Source organism: Protobothrops mucrosquamatus, unplaced genomic scaffold, assembly GCF_001527695.2.
Source record: "Protobothrops mucrosquamatus isolate PMUCROS unplaced genomic scaffold, P.Mucros_1.0 scaffold27, whole genome shotgun sequence".
Classification (NCBI taxonomy): Eukaryota; Metazoa; Chordata; class Lepidosauria; order Squamata; family Viperidae; genus Protobothrops; species Protobothrops mucrosquamatus.
In genome coordinates this window covers 64,480-82,531 of record NW_015386412.1, presented here as the reverse complement: position 1 = coordinate 82,531, position 18,052 = coordinate 64,480, and the positions used below count along the sequence as shown (strand labels likewise).

General features: G+C 45.9%; 2 protein-coding genes across 2 annotated transcripts in view; both read left to right on the top strand.

Annotated features, from left to right (window-relative positions):
- Positions 1–1,734, top strand: part of TRPM1 (transient receptor potential cation channel subfamily M member 1) — a 31,323-nt gene extending 29,589 nt beyond the window's left edge. The window contains exon 27 of the mRNA XM_015810978.1: positions 366–1,734. Coding sequence (XP_015666464.1) covers positions 366–1,605 — 1,240 coding nt within the window. The 3' untranslated portion in view covers positions 1,606–1,734. The remainder of the gene's footprint in view (positions 1–365) is intronic.
- A 2,148-nt stretch (positions 1,735–3,882) lies between these two features.
- Positions 3,883–18,052, top strand: part of MTMR10 (myotubularin related protein 10) — a 19,475-nt gene continuing 5,305 nt past the window's right edge. The window contains 8 exon segments of the mRNA XM_015810997.1: positions 3,883–3,936; positions 6,074–6,134; positions 9,320–9,456; positions 11,764–11,836; positions 12,749–12,891; positions 15,697–15,787; positions 16,876–17,041; positions 17,276–17,363. Of these exon segments, the coding sequence (XP_015666483.1) occupies positions 3,883–3,936; positions 6,074–6,134; positions 9,320–9,456; positions 11,764–11,836; positions 12,749–12,891; positions 15,697–15,787; positions 16,876–17,041; positions 17,276–17,363 (813 nt within the window).

The following is an 18,052-nucleotide window of genomic DNA, read 5'->3' as shown; positions in this document are numbered from 1 at the left end:
AAGTCAAAAGTCTTGGCTTCTAGAGCTCACCCAAGTTAAACTTGAGAACCAACTGAGAATTATTTTCCAGGATTAATTTCTGAGTCCTCCAGTTAAAACTGGAAAAAGGGATAACTTTTCCTAGTTATATTTCTTGTCCACTGAAAGTCATGGAAACTGTTGCCTTTCACGAACCCAAGATTCTTCCTTAAAGGAGTCCAACTGACTGATTCATGCTTCTTTGTGTTTTAATGCCTTCATACTTGGCCATACTTCCATCCTTTATTTCAACCCCCCCACTTCCTAATTTGGAACCTATGATTGGGCAGTGGACAATTGGACATCCACTTGTTTTGCTTAACCCTCCGTTTCTTTCTACCCTTTAGAGTTGAAAATATGTCAATGAGATTAGAAGAAGTGAACGAAAGAGAGCATTTCATGAAAGCTTCTCTTCAGACGGTGGATCTTCGGCTTTCTCAGCTGGAAGACACCTCTGGCCGAATGGCAACTGCTTTGGAGAAACTGGCTGGCATTGACACGGCAGAGCTGACTCTCCCACGCTCCCGGGCCTCCTCTGAATGCGATGCCGCTTACCTTTTGAGGCAAAGCAGTGTGAATAGTTCGGACAGCTACAGCATCTATCGCTACCAGACGGATGAGCTGGTGTATGACACGTTGCCCACGCCAATGTCTCCAGCACTGGCATTGCATAAAGCCGATTCCAAGATGCAGCTGGCCCCAGAACGTCAAGGAAGCCTCCGTTCTGCCTTGGGCCCAAATGCAGTGACCTCTATGGAAAGCAGTAAAAACACCTTAGAGGTAGTTCAGGCTGTCCCTAGATCATATTCCAGTTCAGTAGACCAACAGGACCAGTCTCCAAGTTATGAGTATGAGTCCATACCTCAATCTCTTACGCAAACAGAAAGTATTGGGAACAGTCAGTCTGGAATCCAACCAGCTCTGCGGTTACCTTTAGGGAGGACCAAATTGGGAGCCACCATCTCTTACCCCTTGGACAAGCCCAGAGCAAGGAGATACTACCCAGCTGAAACAGGCAACACTTCTCATGCCTCCATAATGAAGTCAAAGAGTTTTATTTTTGCACAAGGTGGAGATTTGGTTGCTGGATTTAACAACTGGACACTGGTGGACCAAGAATATAGGACTATCACGAACCAAGTATGCCCTTCTGCGGTTCAACAATGGACTGCTGAATGGAAGTATGAACTTCAGCAAAAAATGGACGATGACCCCCCTCCCGAATATCCAGGCATTGTGCCTCAGCTGGAGAATCCAATAGAGCAGAAGTATTTGCTGGCCAACCCTGAAGAGACTAGTGAGATGGGCAAAGTTGAAGGTCTCAGTCCCTCCCCTGTGTCCTCCCCTCTCACCCAGAAGAGGACAACTTGCAACCGAGACTCGGTGAAGTCAGGAAGAACTTGTAGGTATCCACCGGGGCGGTCAAGGAGTTTACACAGCCGTTCTCAGAGAACCAAGTCCATTAAGGAGAGGCTAAATAGGCCAGGACATGCCAGGAGCATCAGTAGCTTGATGGTACCTTCTGGATCTCCAACGGAGGAGTGGAAAACAAATCAAGAAAAACCTTCCACAGAAACCACATGCTAAACGTGGCCTTTTTCGCTGAGTGAGCCACAGGAGATGAGATTGGACTGGCTTTGCTAAGCCTTGACAAGAAAGACTGATAGGACAACACTTTTCAACGATCTGAAAGAAGGTAAAAACACAAGGAGACCAAACCTGTTATCTCATTTTCTTGCGTAGCCTACTCTCAATAATGGACAAAGGGAAGCAGATTCCAACTGGACATTAGAAAAAACCTCCTAACGGTGTGAAAACTGATGACCAAGAGAAGAGGAGAATCCACTTCATTGGAGGTTCTCCAGCACAGGCTAGATAGCTGGTTTGCTAGAGAGGCTTTCATCCGGATACTGAACTGAGCAGTGGAGCCAACCTAATGGTTTCCATCTCCTCTTCCAACTTGAGGACTCGATGAATGGATAAACACAGCAGAGATAAAGAAAGATAGATAGACACGATGGAATGACAACTTAATTGTCTCCCTCCCTCCCTCCCTCCCTTCCTTCCTTCCTTCGAGACCATCAGCCCTTCACGGTTCAAAGATGAAGTCTTTGCCATTATTCCCAACTCATGCAAGAATCTCTTTAATTTTGCAGAAAAGCAACCTCCATCGAGGTCCTGATTTCCTCTTCTCCTTTCTCCAAGTATGCTTCTCTCCTACCCTTCCCCAAAGATTTTTTTTTTACAAAGAAAATAAATGGTTTATTTAAATAAGAGAGGACTTGGGTTTAATGGAATGCAGAAGTTAATTTTTCACCCACAATGGGGCAAAGGTTTAGAGTTACTTTCTGGGTCTGTCCATTTTGTGAAGGGAATTTCACAGGGCTTTTCTTTAGAACTTCTTTAGAAGTTCATAAGCAGTAAAGTGTAAAGTGTTTTTCATCCTTGGCAACTTTCAGATGGGTGGACTTCAATTCCCAGAATTCCCCAGCCAGAATGCCATCATTTCTAGCTAAAAAAAATCCACCCAACCCTTGGAGATGAAGTGCTATTGTTTCTCAACCTCAACAATTTCAACATGGGTGGACTTCAACTCCCAGAATTTCCCAGCCAATTCAGGAAGGAATTCAGAGGGGAGTTTTTTGCTTGCAATTTTCTCTTTTTTTCATTCTCTCTGTTCTTACGTCCATTCTGTTGCAAACATTGCTGTGTTCATCCGTGATTTCGAGAAGAGTTTCTCCTTTTAAAGCAAACAGGTTGAAATCTAAAATGGCTAGTATTTTTTTTAATGTCTGTGTCTTTAAAACTGCCAAACAAATCTCTCTGGAGAAAATCCAGGATGGGTTTGAATGCGGGGGATGAAGGCTGCCAAACCCAAGGAGAACATTTCCTAACCAGCTTCATCCAGCTGAGCCCTCACATGGCTGGGCATTTTGTTATTTTAACCCAAAGGTCAATTGCAACTTTGGAATTCAGGGGTCATGCTGGTTAATTGGAAAATCTGCCAGACTCAATGAACATCTAAGAATTCAGACGGATGCTGGAAGCTTTGAACTCGGAGCATTGCATGCAGGCAGGTCTCGTTTTTGTTTATTTGCAGGTCCCTCTCTATTTTATTTTTTTGGGGGGTCCCAGATTTGGACTGCAAAATCCAGAGGGCCCCTAGGGGGCAGCACCTGCACACACCCCAAAAATGGCTTTGCTGTCACTTGTTGGCCAGGTGCTAGCAGTTGACCCTCATGCTAGCAGTCCAGATCTGGCAGCCCTCCTTTCTTTGAAACTTCACTTTTAATCCTGGGTTTTCCACCTAAAGTTGAGTGTTTCTCAACTTTGGCAACTTTAAAATATGTGGACTTCAACTCCCAGAATTCCCCACCCAGCACGCTTGACCGGATTTAGCATCGCGTTTAAAAACAAGAGGGGGGAAGGAGAAAAAATGCCCACACCTTTTTGTCCCTCTTGGTCTGCCGTCCGCGAGCACCGCCTACTCCGCCTCCGCCTCCCTCCCTCCCTCCCTCCCTCCCGTGGCTTTCCCCCATCCACCCAGAGACTCTCCCCGCGGTTGCTAGGTTCTCGAATAGGCGGAGCTCCTCCTCCTCCTCCGCTCTCCCCGTTGGCTCTGCCTTCGCGGTGACTCCTCCTCTCCCCGTCGGGGGCGTGGCTTCACGAGCCCAAGGCGCTTCCCCTCCAGCGGCGCTCAGTCGCTCCGCCGCCTCGGCCGGAGGAGGCGGAGCGGGAAGGGGTGGGGCGCACTCGCCGCCCCGCCCAGCGAGGTGGGGCCTCCAACCCCGCCCGGCGCTGCCGGGGAGAGCGACCAGGGCCGGCCTGCCTGCCTGGGGACCCGCCGCCTTCGCCGCCGCCGTCATGTTCTCCCTTCGAGCCCCCAAAGCCACCTTCAAGTCCTACCTGTTGCCGCAGGTAAGCGCCCGAGGGTCCGCAGCCCGCCCCATGGCCCGGGAGGGCTCCTCCCTCCCTCCCTCCCTCTCCCCTCCGTCCCTCCAGGCCTGGGGCTGCCCGGGGAAGGGGGGTCGCCTCCCCCGCCTGCCTCCCTCCGTCCTCCTCCGGGTCCGAGAAACTCACCTGGCGGAGTCTAACCCTAACCCTCCCCTCCCCGCGGAGCAGATCCGAGCAGCCCGCCGGGGGAGGGGTCCCTTTACAGGCGAGCCCCTCCATGCCCATCGCTGGGGGGGAGGTCTTTAAAGAGACTAGAGACAGTCACTTGTCTGAGATGGTATAGGTTCTCCTGCTTGAGCAGGAGGCTGGACTAGAAGACCTCCAAGGTCCCTTCCAGCTCTATTCTATTTTTAAAAGCCTCCCCCCCCAAACCTCCCCCGCAGAGTTGCAAGAGGCGGCGGTGACTCACCTGCTCGCCCAGGTGAGCCCCCCTGCCCTCGGGGATCGGCTGCTCCTTGCACCCCGCGAAATGAAGACCCCCTGCCAGACAGGCTGAGCCCAGGCAGGACACCTTTTCCTTTGCCCCCCCCCCCCGGGCAGAGATCACCCTGGCTTAATTGCAGGCAGTCCCGCAATTGCAGGGATGGGGAAGCCCCCGGGGGCTAAGCCCAGAGTGCCCCTCTCTCTGAGCACCCTGCCTGGTCTTGGATGGTGGGTGGGTGGTCTCTCTAGAAGATGCCCCTTTATTTCCAGGCTTGGCCCCATAAGGATACTTCGGCTGGACCACCTGCCGTCCTAGGGATCTCCTGTTTAACATCTTGTACACACACCCCACCCCTCCCCCTAAAAATGCATGGATTTTCTTTAGCAGGGCTGGTTTATTCCTGCTAGCGAATCTGGTTTCTCAAGAGCTGCTTAGCCAGGAGAAAAGGCAAGCAATGCATCAGGTGGTTATCTGAAGTTAAGGGGAAAAAAATAGTCCATTCGGTTGATAAGATCAGAGGAATAAACACACACCTTGGAGCGAACAGTTTGCCTTGCAGAGATTTTGTGCGTTTGCAACATGAAAAGAGTTTTCTTTGCTGCAGTCGCCTAGTGGAATAAACACCCTGGAAAGCAGATTCACGTTTGGCCTTTTGGATTTGAGCTCCTCTTTAAATTCTCCACCCGGTTAAAGCCATGAGGATGTCAACCCAAACAGGGATGAGGTTTAAAAGCCAACCGGGTATCCTCTTTGGAAAATGAGGATACCCCCCCCCCCCGATTGGGGTGTTCATTTCCAGAAATTCACTGTTTTCATTGTCACGGGCAAAATGTGCAAATAGCTAATTATTTTAATAGGCCAGGGAGTTATTTTTGGAAAGGATACTTCAGAATGGAAGAAGGAGCCTTAAGGATCAATAAATCAGCCAGTTTTATGGTGGGAGCCTCTGAATGCAAAAACATTTGGATGGAGTTTGCTGGTTTGAAAAGAAGGGGTGCCGTCACCACAAAGTTCACAGACACAAAGGAAAGTGGACCACCAGGCTTGCTCATACTGGCTTGACCACTTTTACGGGTCACTTAATGCTCCAGGGTGACGGTGCTTTCTGAACTCCGTTGCTGCTCTGTTACTAGAGTTGTTTCTTAACCCGGTCACTTTAAGATGGGTGGACTTCAACACCCAAAATTCCCAGCCAGCCTAGTACAGGTAGACCTCAATATACGACTACAATTGCAACTAGATTTTCTGTGGTTAAGCAAGGAGGTGATTAAAAAATTCATGCCCAATGTTATGGCCCTTTTTGCCATCCTTGTTCAGCAAATCCATGCAGTTGTTAGGTAAATCAGGCTATTGTTAAGTGAATCCATTCCCTCCCCCCCCCTTGACTTTGGTTGTGGGAAGATGGCTGGGAAGGTTGCAGATGGCCATCACATGACCCTGGGATGCAGCAAGCATCATAAATACATGCCCATTGCCAAGCACCCAAATTTTGATCACATGACTGTATGGGGATGCTGCTGAAGTTGTACGGGTGAGGACAGGTCCTAAGTCGGTTTTTTCCGCTGTTGTGACTCCAAATGGTCACTAAACGAATGACTGCAAGTCGAGGACTTACCTGGACTCGGCCGATTCGATGTGTTGTTGTTGCATATTTGCCCTTTTCCTCCTGTTTTTCAGGCTGAAGACAAGATCATTCCGGAACCTCGACTTAAGAAACTGGAGCCTGTCCTACTGCCAGGTAAACATTCCAGACAGGTGTCAGAACAGGCTTTGCACCCCACAGGATTTTCTGCCGGAACGCATTTCTGAGTCTCTAAGAGATTGCAAGACCCAGGTTGTTCCTTAAGGGCCTGTTTTCCTTTTTTTCGGCATTTGTTACTCCTTTTTCAAACCACAAAGTTCCTTTTTTCTTTGTGTTGCCAGCCTGGACATTGTACCTTTTGGACTATTTGTTCTGCATATTGCAACAGGTCACCTGTCCAGGGCAGGCTCTTCGGAGATCCTCTGGCTTTCAAAAATAGTCCTTTTTTAAACGATATATATTCAGGATATATTCACCAAACGGATCTCCTGCTTTTGAGCAGACGGCTTTTCACGAAGGAAGAAAGGAGAGCTGTATTCATTTCTTTGCCAGTTGGCACCGGCTATAAAATTAAATCGCCTGGTAGGCTCGTGACCTTTATTTCTGCAAATAACCAGGAATGGAGGAGGAGGAGGAGGATTGCGCCTGCTTGGGCCTGATAGAGCAAAGTAGAGGGATTGCCTCTTTTCCAGCTGCTCCGTTATCTCCTATAAAATCCCCCAAAGCTCATTGCGGGAGGAGAAGCTGCTTGCTACAAATCAGGAAGAAAATAAAGACATCTAACAAATGTCTGCCAATATTTATTGGCTGTTTTTCCGGGTTGTTTTTTTTAAATACTTGATGCATGGATATTTTACGTATAACTTTATGGAGTCAAGAAGCAGGCATTGAGCATTGAAGATATTGTTCAGTAATGCTTTCTTGCTCTGAATGGTTTGGAGGAATAAGAATTCCCTAGGCTAAGCCAGTGTTTCTCAACCTCAGCAACCTAAAGATGGGTGGACTTTAAGTCCCAGAATTCCCCAGCCAGCAATTCTGGGAGTTGAAGTCCACCCATCTTCAAGTTGCGGAGGTTGAGAAACACTGACTTAGCCTTTCATTTGTACCAAGTGATGCTTGCCTAGATTTGAATTTTGGAAATGTCTTTTGGGTTACTTGAGCAAAATCTGTAACCGGATAATTGTGCTACTAGCAGAGCTGAGCTTCCCATGCTTGTATCTCTGTTGCACTGATGCTCAGTGATTTATTAGCATTTTGTTTCTCTACCTGTGTCCCTGGACTTTCCTGATAATGGCCGTAAGAACAGTGGGAGCAGATGCTGGATTGTGACCCACTAAGATCTCAAAGGAATCTTGTACAGACAGGGACACCTTATCTTGATAATCCTAAACTGGTCGTAAATTTAAAAGGATGATGTAGATTTTTCAGAGAAACATTGCCTTTCTGGGAAATGTGTTTGTGTAACAAGGGGAGAGGGGGAGGTAGTTGTGAGTTGGAGAGTGATATTCCTAAATTCGGTTGCCTGAAGCGGCAGACGTCCACCGAGAAAATGCAAATACACTCCTGGTGGGAACTCATATTTATAGGTCATTTCCAGCATGCAAACTTCAATGCAGTGAGTGTGAGTGACATCAGTGAAGTTCAAAAGTACTGGGGTTTGGATCCCCACCAACTTAGAGAACTGGGACTCATTTGACCCCCCCCCCAAGACCAACTCTGCTTACTGACAGCCCCACCTCAATTTAAGGCTACCGTATCCCCCCTTTTCATCTCTACTCAGCTCCGCATTCCAGCCTTTTTATGTCAGATGGTAACATGTTGATATTTCCTGTGTTAGACCTTTCTGGAATTTCCTGGTTGATGTAGGAGAAACACAATGCTCATTCGGGTGTTAACTGAGGACAAATCGGTGTTAGCTCATTGTAAGCAAGACTGGAAGCATCTCTCCTTGCAAAACCCCATCTCTCTGCCCAGCTAACTCGTTTCCTTTTCTTTGAAGACTGCACCATCGACTAAATCCAAAGGAATAAATAAACACATTGTTGTGTTATGAAATTCAGATGTTGCCTGCTCTTTTTAATAAATGCATCTGAGACAGAGCTCTAATTTCCCAGTAAATCTTTGTTCTAGGCATTTGTGGCTTTGATTTGCACAGCTTGCCTTAGGATTTCGGCTGGCTCTTAATTCTGGTGTGGATTCTGCATCTATAAGTGTGTTGCTGGGTTTTGTTGGGTTCTTGGAAAACAAATGCAGCTTTTTCTTTTTTTGCCTCTGACATCGCTGTTTGAGTCATTAGCACATGTTTATAATCATTCAATGCTTGGAACGGCTTGTGCCTGCAAAAACGGAAGGAGAAGGGTGCCGGACTGTGGCTAAATTTAGAGTAGGCACAATGTTCAAAATACCTGCAAATGGAGACTTCCTTTCTTGAAGAGCATTTTCTCACTTTTGGTCCTTGTAAGTTTGAGATTGGGGAATAGAAAAATATTAAAAATGGACTCTTCTTTTGGATTGGCGTTCTATGAACGAGGAGAAATTTTAATTATTTCTAAGTGGGTTTGCAAGGAAAGCATGGGCCACCTGCAGTTTCTCTTGAAGATGTGAAGTTCCATTAGCTCTGGGTCAACAGCAGAAAGAGTTTCCTCCCTTTAAATGTGAGATTTTCATTGCTTAAAAGCTTTAAAACTTCCTGTCTTTGAAAACATAATGGGTCCAACTGGGACAGTTTAATATAAATAATTTAAAATCCATCAATAAAAGTAGACCATGCTTTAGAGCATTCATTGGGCTTTTTAGAAATAAGTTTTTAGTAGGCCAAGTAGTGCTTCAGATTCAGTTTCAAAAGGACACAAGGACCCAGATGTAGCATCTTTCTGTAGCTATTTAAAGTAACTTCATCTTTTCTTAGAATTCCAAGGTAGCTGTGGAGAACAGGAAACCAGCCAAGGAAAGATGCAGCTGCTTGAAAGAGATACAAGGACATGCTGTGCTCACGCCCCTCATGCTTCAAAGAACCTTTTTCAATCAAATCCAAAGTTTGTACAACACTAGTTTTTAAGCCGTTTTTGACGAACAATATTCTGAACTCACAAGTTCAGTTAATTTAATTCAGTGGCTCTTCACTTCGGCTCCATGGACTTCTTGGAGATCTGTGGATGGATTCCAGAGGGTCTGTGAACTTGGAAAATGGAGGATAAGAGAAGAGCCCCTTTATTCAATTTTCTATAATTTTTGCAAAAAGAAGTCCATAGGTTTCATCAAAGGCACAAAGCAATTAAGAACCGCTGGTTTCGTGGAAGATTTCGTGCAGGGATTCCACCAGCTTTCTTTTCTCTCTTCAGGCGAAATTGTGGTGAACGAAGTGAACTTTGTGAGGAAATGCATCGCAACGGATACAAGCCAATATGACCTCTGGGGAAAGCTGGTCTGCAGCAACTTCAAGATATCCTTCATTACAGATGACACTATCCCTCTTCAGGTTGGTTGGATGCCACGATATGAACAGGAGTGCGCAGAAACTGTGGATTAACTTGACAAAATGTCTCCAGCGTCCAGGTCATGGTTGTCCCAAAGGTGCTTTTTTGTCCAATAGGCAACTGGACTTTCTTGGGGTTTTTTTTTTCCTTGAAGACGTTTCGCTTCTCATCCTAGGGCTACAAGAGACCGTGCAGGTTTTCTAGTCCAAGGGTCTTCAGTCAGAACTGAAGAAGCTTCTTGGATGTGAAGCGAAATGTTTTTAAGGGGAAGAAAAACCAGGAAAGTCCAGTTCCCTTTTGAAAAAGCACCTTTGGGTTTAACTTGGCAGCTCTGGTTGCATTGGGGGGTTTCCCCGTTCTCTTTTGTAAGGACCCTGTGTGGAATCCCCACACGTGCCCAGGACGTTTCCTCTCGTAGACAGTTAGAGGAAACCTCTTTGAACTCAGCTTCCAGTCCTGCTGTGCAATTCCCATTTTGCAATACAGCGCAGGGAAATAACCCAATGGAAAAATATCCAGATTTTGCAAGTTCAACTATCTGGTGTATGTACCTCTTTTCCCTGAATTTGCTCTTTGGAAGTGTAGCAAAGGCAGATAGTTATTGAGGGTTTTTTTTTGGGGGGGGGTATTGGGGGAGAAGGAAAAGCAAGCAAGCACTATCTTTTTTAAAAAAAGAAAAGGGAACTTTAAAATATATATAAGCCCCTGGGGCAGGGGTTGGACTAGAACAGGGCTTTTCAACCAGTGGTACGGGTACCACCTGTGGTACATTGGCACCTGGCAGGTGGTACGCGACCATCCTAGAAAAGTGGTAGCGGGGGAGGGGAATGAGCTGAACCGATGGCAGCACCGCACAAGCCTGGGCGAGAGACGGCTGGAGCTGCAGGGCTGTCAGGGTTCAACGGAAGTGCCAGGATCAGCGCCAGGCTCCAGCTGGAGCTCGGCGCTGATCCTGGCGGTTCTGCTGAGCCCAGAAGAAGCGCCGATCAGCTGGAATGTTGCAGCCTCTCCAGGGTCTTGTGATTTACATTCAGATGCTTGGCAACTGATTCATATTTATGACGGTCACAGTGTCCCAGGGTCATGTGAAGGGACCAAAACCTGCTGCAACCACCCAGCAGACGGGGGGAATAAAAACCAAACACCCCCCACCCCACCCCTGCTGCCAATCCCCAACAGAAATGCTCACAACAATGAAAACCTCGGACAGAAGGAAGAGCGCTGCAGGCAGGTGTCTTGCTCAGCTGTGCCTTGGGGGCACTTTTTTCAGTGCTATTGTAACTTTGAACAGTCACTAAGCGAACTGTTGTAAGTCGAGGACTACCTGTACTTTATCACTTTTTGGCTTTTTTTTTGGGTCATTAAGTTTTTGACACCTTGCTAGGTGACTGGTGGTACTCAGATATTGCCATATTCTAAAAGTGGTACAATGGGTGAAAAGGTTGAAAAGCCCTGGACTAGAAGGCCTCCAAGGTCCCTTGTAGCCCTGGGATTCTGTATAGGTTATTTTTTAAAAAATACCTTACAAAACTTCGGAATACGAACATGGATGCTAAAATTAAATAAGTCCTTTTTTTTAGTATAAATAAGAATGGAACAAAAGGAAGTGCTTTCGAATGACTTTGGAAAAGTATCCCAGTGTCAGGTTGAGATGGAAAATTTGGAATCCAACAATATCTGGACAGCTGCATTAAATGCCAGTCACATTAGTTGCAAGTCCAAACAGCTAGGAATCAGGGAGGGGCCACAACTTTTTTCTTGAAATTTAAATCATAATATTTGTGACACTATGAATCACAGATAGTCCTCGACTTCACTTCTGTTGCTGGGTGAGACAATTAAGTGAATTTTGCCCCATTTTATGACCTTTCTTGTCATAGTTAACTTAGTAACATGGTAGTGAGTCTGGCTTCTCCATTGACTTTGCTTGTCAGAAGGTCGCAAAACGGGATCACGCGACCCCCTGGGACGTTGAAGCCGTCATATTTATCGGATGCCAAGCGTGTGAATTTTGATCACATGATCCTGGGGATAGGGATGCTGCCACGGTCCTAAGTGTCAAAAACAGACATAGGTCACTTCAGCAGTCAAAGACCACCTGCATATAAACTGTTTTATTTTTCTTTATTATTATTTTTATAATGCCCATCTTCCCTACAAGGTGAGTCTGAACATCTAATAGCATTGTTCTCCCTGCGCCCCCTTAAAAAAAATCCAAAACAATGCTAATTTTGTCCTTTGTGCAGCAAGACATAACTAAAAGTAAGTAGTTCATGTGTTTTATCTTGATTGCATCTCTTCTGTTTCAGAAGTTCCAATACAGAAACCTTCTCCTAGGAGAACACGACGTTGCCTTGACATGTGTAGAGCAAATCGTCACAGGTAATGGCCAGATGAATTACTAAACCTCTCCACTAATTAGGAATTGAGCACAGTTGATCAATTGCAGAAACAAAAATACATATTAACAGGCTTCATAAGGCCTACGTTTCATATGCTTTGTGTCAAGGTTCCAACTGTCAAACCCAACCAAGAAAGACCTTCGAGACGTTCCGATCTCTTAATGTAAAACTTTATGGAGTACATCACTTTGGCACTAATGAAAGCAAAACCAGCTCTGGCAAGACCCCTCCCAAACCCAAATAGTAAAAGCATTGAATTCTCCCTCCTCCCTCTAGGTCAGCGGTTCTCAACCTATGGGTCGCGACCCCATTTGGGGTCGATCGACCATTTCACGGGGGTCGCCAAGCAAGGCTGTCCGCCATTTTTTTCCCCTTTTCCGGCGGGTGCCTTACCTCCCTTGAGCTGGGCCAGCTGGTGGTCGGCCTGCTCCGTCTCTGCCGGTTGCCAGCTACACCTCGGCTGGCGCAGGGGGCGGAACCACGCATGCGCAGCGCTCCCGGGCAGGGAAAGTCCTCGACTTACGACCGGTTGGGTAGTCCTCGACTTACGACCGGTTTAGTCCTCGACTTACGACCGGTTGGGGGTCACGGCATTAAAAAGGTTGAGAACCACTGCTCTAGGTCAGGTCACGTTGCCCAATCAAGTAGAAAAATATTGTTATGAGAGAGCATCTCTAGGTCTGACCAGACACCTGGTGTAACGGCCTTGAGTCTCATGGTCTGGCTTCTTAATCTTTGAAGTCTGCATTCCAAACCTCTCCCCTCCCCCCAAGTTCGTGGGCAAGCTGGGAAGCAATATTTATCACACCAGCAAAACCGGGCTTCGAAACTTGACACTTCGTTTTAAACAAAAGCTTATAATCTCTCCTGCCTCTTCCCTCCTTTCTTGCAGTGAATGATACCAAGAGGAAGCAGAAAGTCCTGGGCCCCAATCAAAAGCTGAAGTTTAATCCAACGGAATTAATTATTTACTGCAAAGACTTTCGGATTGTCCGGTTTCGTTTTGATGAAGCCGGATCGGAAAGTGCCAAAAAGGTACGTGTCTTGAATATTTAAGAGTTGAAATCATGGGCAGAAGGAGCTATTGAATGAAGGAAATTTTTGCAAACTATTAATGGCAGGAAGAAGAAGAATTGAATTGAATCCACTCATCAAATAATAGGAATTTAATAAATAATCAACAAATAACTGAAATCTGCATAAGGAGTGACTGTCCTCTCATCCACTTTTCCTCAAAGAAGCAGATCTGAAAATTTCACACGTAGCTTCTGGTTGGTTGGAGTCAAGAATTTTCCTGACAGATGGTTCAACCTTCTGCACGTATATAAAACCTCCCAAATGAACATTTGGGCTTGGGTTAAAAAAAGAAAAAAAAATGGAACAAGAAGACCATTGAGTGTTACATGTGCCACTAGTTGGCACCTGGGTTTAAATTTCTTATACAGCTGTGTATTTAAGCAAGGGTGTTTTTTTCCCTCTCCAGCTGGTGGAAACTGTAAATATCTAACATCCTGAAACAGACGTGGACTGAGTTGATCTTATTTAGTGGTCTAAAATAGATTTTTTTTTCCTCCCCACAAAATGGAAGCATAGAACACAAAGGGACTTTTCAGTGTGTTGCTCACATTGGTGGTTCCAAATGTTGACACTGGCCGACGTTAGAGTTTTAAACTCACAACACGTACAGTGCAAATAATTTGGAGTGTGTTGCTTCAGGTTCTTTTGCACCAATCGTGCACCTATGAACTTGCACGCAAACCAACATGGGAATGAAAGATGGTAACGTGTCGAGGAGTAAGAAATATTTCTAACGTGGATGATTAGCTTAAAAATCTGTGTAAAAGCCAAGCGTCATGGCCAGAGAGCCAGTACACTTTGGATTGTTTCCCACGTCAAGATTAGTTAGATATCCCCATCGGTTGACTAGCTTGGCAGAGAGGTAAGTACTGGCAGTTCCCAAGATGGTATTTCCTTATGATTTAATCAGTACAGGAAATGCATAATTTTTTCATCTGAGGGAACATATAAACAGTGGGCTTTGACCCTTCTCTAATCCTCCAAGACATCTTCCTTGTTCTTTTGGCTCTTGTTATTTTCCCCAGCACAAGGCTGATTTTTGAGCCGTCAGAATAAGATCAACATGGCTCTGATCCTGCTTAACGGCCATCTGCTTGAGGAGCAACTTGAAAGGAGCATTGCCAATCGGCTGCGGTATATTTTTAGCTGGAAGATTAGGCCCATGCCGGAGTCATCTTCTCAGCTTTCCATATCACGTCTATCTTTCAGCTTGCTCCAGTTCTCTTTAGCCCTGGGTGTTGTTGATGCTACTCAGGTTCCAGGATTCGTAAACCCGGTTGAAAGCCGAGTATCATGGTTGTGGTTTTGAGCCCACTTCTTGTTGGCCAGGGAGGAGAAAAGAGAATGCTTACTTCTCTGGAGAGAGATCAGGAATGTTTTATCTTTTCCAGCTGAGTCTGTTCATTCTTGCTTCACCTTTTCTTTTCCAAAAAAAGAGGGCTCCAGAGGAGGAAGGCAGTCTGTGAGTTACTATCTGTAGGCGTCTATGTAGTTAGTACTACAGAAGAAGCAATTCCAGGCTCTTCCACTCTCTTTTGCTGTTTTCATGTGGTTATTTCCTCTAAACAGGTTAAAACCCTTCCACGTTTCCTTTGGAGGAAGAATATGTCTTTAGGGGGCAGAAGGGGGCAACTACTGAGAATGGTGGGGATGCTGTTGAGCCTCTCAGCCTTCTGCAAGGCCATTTCTTGATGTTGTGTCATCACCTGGATGATTGTGGCTGAATTTTTCTGGCTCTTTTCAAGATGTTCGAGGAATGGGAATAGAAAAACTTTGGGAAGTGAGACCACGATTATTGCTATACTTGACCAGTGGCCCCAAATCTTATCCTCAAAATTCAACCCTTTTGCCCATCTTGATTGACATATAGCCTACTTGACCTGAATAAGTGGATTGGTAGAAACCAAAGAGGAGGTGGAAACACTGCTGGCTTCCGTTCAGTTGATTTTGCCTTCAAGTGAGTCAGGCGGGTGGGGGAGGAAAGGGAGGGAGGGCAGCTGGGCTTGTGAGCAAGACCCTTGAAGCATTCAGTTAGCTACTTGGCAGGAAATTATTTCCTTCAAGCAGGATTCTGAAATGACTCTTGCTTGAGAGAGCTGGGAGGACAATGGGCTTCGGTTTGATGGCTCAGCTGAGCTTCATGTTTCTTGGAGGAGAATAAGAACCGTTCGGTCAGAATTAGTTTCCCCTCTTGGTTTATCCCTTGTAGTTGTACAGAAAGCGCAATCTTTCCTTGGGTCTCCTGTAGGAATGATTTCCCCCCCACCCCCCAAAAAAACCCAACCCTGATTCTCAGGAAGTAGGAACTGAAAGTTGAAGTGGTCAGTTTCCACCCAAGATGTTTCAAAGGTTCCCTTTTTGCACCCTAAGCACTTCTGAAAATGAGAACATGATTAATTTGTGAAATATTTTCTCCTGCTAGACAGAAAAAATGTTGACCTTTTTCCTTTTCCATGACATACAATGGAAGCCATTGGCAGCCTGGCCACTAATAAGAAGTGGCATCCATTAAAACCCATGACAAAGGCGTTACTGTGCGCAGTTGCTCTTTGTAGGCATCAACAGCTAACAAATTAGACATTTGTGGGGGGGGGGTGTAGGGAAGGAAATCAAAGTTGCAGGCGTCCTTGGAGGCAGCATATTTTTAGTGGTTGTTTTTCTGCCCCTTCTTTGTAATTTCTCAATAAAAATACTTTTTTAAGGGGTTCTGGATTGCTTGTTCCCATCTGAAGATTGTTTCTCTTTTTCTTCCTCCACCTTCAGGTGTGTCTTGCAATAGCACACTACTCGCAACCCGCAGACCTCCAGCTGCTTTTTGCATTTGAATATGTGGGCAAGAAATACCACAATCCAGGTAATGGAGGCCTTTGAGACGCCAGGTGCAGGGGTGCTTTTTAAATTGGATCCTGGATATTAACTTCTGTCCCAGTTATTTGATGATTCAAGAAGCCCCGTGGTCTTGGGCCATGTATATTGTTCTTTCTATAGTCATCTGGTTTGATAAAAGTAATGCAGAGGAAGATTTAATAGAAGAGAATCCATTAGTAGCTCAGGGTTGAGTTCTGGTGCTCTCTGAGTTTGGTGGCTTTCTTGCAGATGTTTCATGATCTAACTAGGTCACATCGTCAATGAGAACCCAACTACCCAGAGACGTTTTGGGACCTTTGCTGGTCTCAAATGTATCAATCCTTTCCGTTTATATGTCTTCGTTCATTGGACATCTAAATAGGTTCTTCCCCCTTCCCCTGGTGATAGGCTTCTCTCCTGGTCCAGAAGTGTCCCACTGAGGATACTCCAGGGTCTTGCTAGATGGCTCAATTGCTTTCTGCCCAGATCTTGGCTATTCCTGCTGAGTTGGGTGGCAACCTTCTCCACTTAGTGGTCTGCCTATCAGTTCAATTTTCTAGAAATGTCTTTGGGGAAGATGCAAGTTTTATTACTTCTAGAACTTCTTTATTGAAGACCTTCAGAATAATCTCTGAAGCTTGGGAATGATGGGATTTGAATGTCACTAATTCTGTATTAGACGCAGATGTTATAGAAGAAGTGGGGGAAACGGGTCCATCCCAACTTTTAACATAAGCCATACCGGTTCTCCCATGGAGCTATGGGAGACGTTTTGTCCTATCAAAAACTTTTGACTGCCATTCAAGCAGCAGAATAGCAGATGGGCAAACTGACCCCTGCAGAACCACAAAACGGTCGTAGCCCCAGACCAGGAGAGCCTGACAACAGTTGGAGAATTAGGGAAACTTAGCCTAGTGGTCACTGCAGTTAAAAAACAAAAACCTCACTGTGGTTTACAGTATCTCAGTTCAGTTTTTTCCTGTTAAAAATAACCACATTGAATGTTGATTGTGCTCTGTTTTTCTTCTAAAATCCCTTGCCTCTGTGCGTTTCCACTCTGAAATGAAAATACCATCCTTGCTTTGTTTCTTCCAGCAAAAAAGGTGAATGGAATAGACCCTGGAGGAGGAGGAGGTGGGGGTGGTCATCATCAGACTCCCTTGTTTGAAACTTTCTCAGACTGGGATAGAGAGATCAAGAGGACGGGAGCTTCCGAATGGCGTGTGTGTTCGGTCAATGAAGGTTACATGATATCCACCAGGTAAATCTTTCTAAGAAAGTGACAGGATCTGTGGGAAAGGTAGGACATCACCTGCTCTTCCCATGAGCTCTTCCCTTTAGAGATGACCACTGATGTCTGCTCAGAAGGAGAAAGTGTGTTCGGATGGCTCAGACGTCTTCTGAGGCTCCATATTTTTAAGATCTTGGGTTGGAATTCAAATGACCGACTTCACACTTCCAAAGATGGGTGTTTTTTTCTGCTTTCTTTCCGAAGTCTTCCAGAATATTTTGTGGTCCCCTCCTCTCTGGCGGATCAAGATCTGAAGCTGTATTCTCACGCTTTCACCGGACGACGGATGCCAGTAAGCGTGAAGCTGATGTGGTGGGCCTTTCTTTCTCAAGTGTCAAAAGGGAGGGGCAGAAGGGAGGGTGGTGAAAGAAATGGAGGCTGGTTTGATGGGTTTGTCTTCTTTTTGGCAAGCCTCCATGTTGGGATAACAACAACAAAAAATATCAGAAGTTTGGTAGCACCTTTTATGACAGGTTTTATTAAAAGGCATACGCTTATTAAATCTGTTAGTTGGAAAGGATGCAATCAGATTCTTGCTGTTTTGACACCATAGATCAGTGTTCCTCAATCTTGGCAGCTTGAAGATGGGTGGACTTCAACTCCCAGAATTCTGGGAGTTGAAATCCACCCATTCTCAAGCTACCAAAGTTGAGAAATACACCCATAGATTAACTCTTCTCCTACTTTCCTAGCAATCCAGGTCCCTACCCTTTGCCCTGTCATTAAGCTGCTGAAAAACTCTCAGCAGCTCGCAGACACTCTTTGAATCTTTTGTCTGTTACAATCATTCTCTCCTAAGGATGGACTTCCGGACCGCTCCCCCTCGCCGCAGGGAGACGGAACCGCCTAGATGGTTCCGTCCCAGGCGACTGATGGACCCTGAGAGGTTCCTGATGGAGCTTGGGCCATATCCGGAGGATCTGGTCCACGACTCGGCGGAAAATCAGGCGGCGGCTTGGGAGACAACTGCCGCCGCAGCAT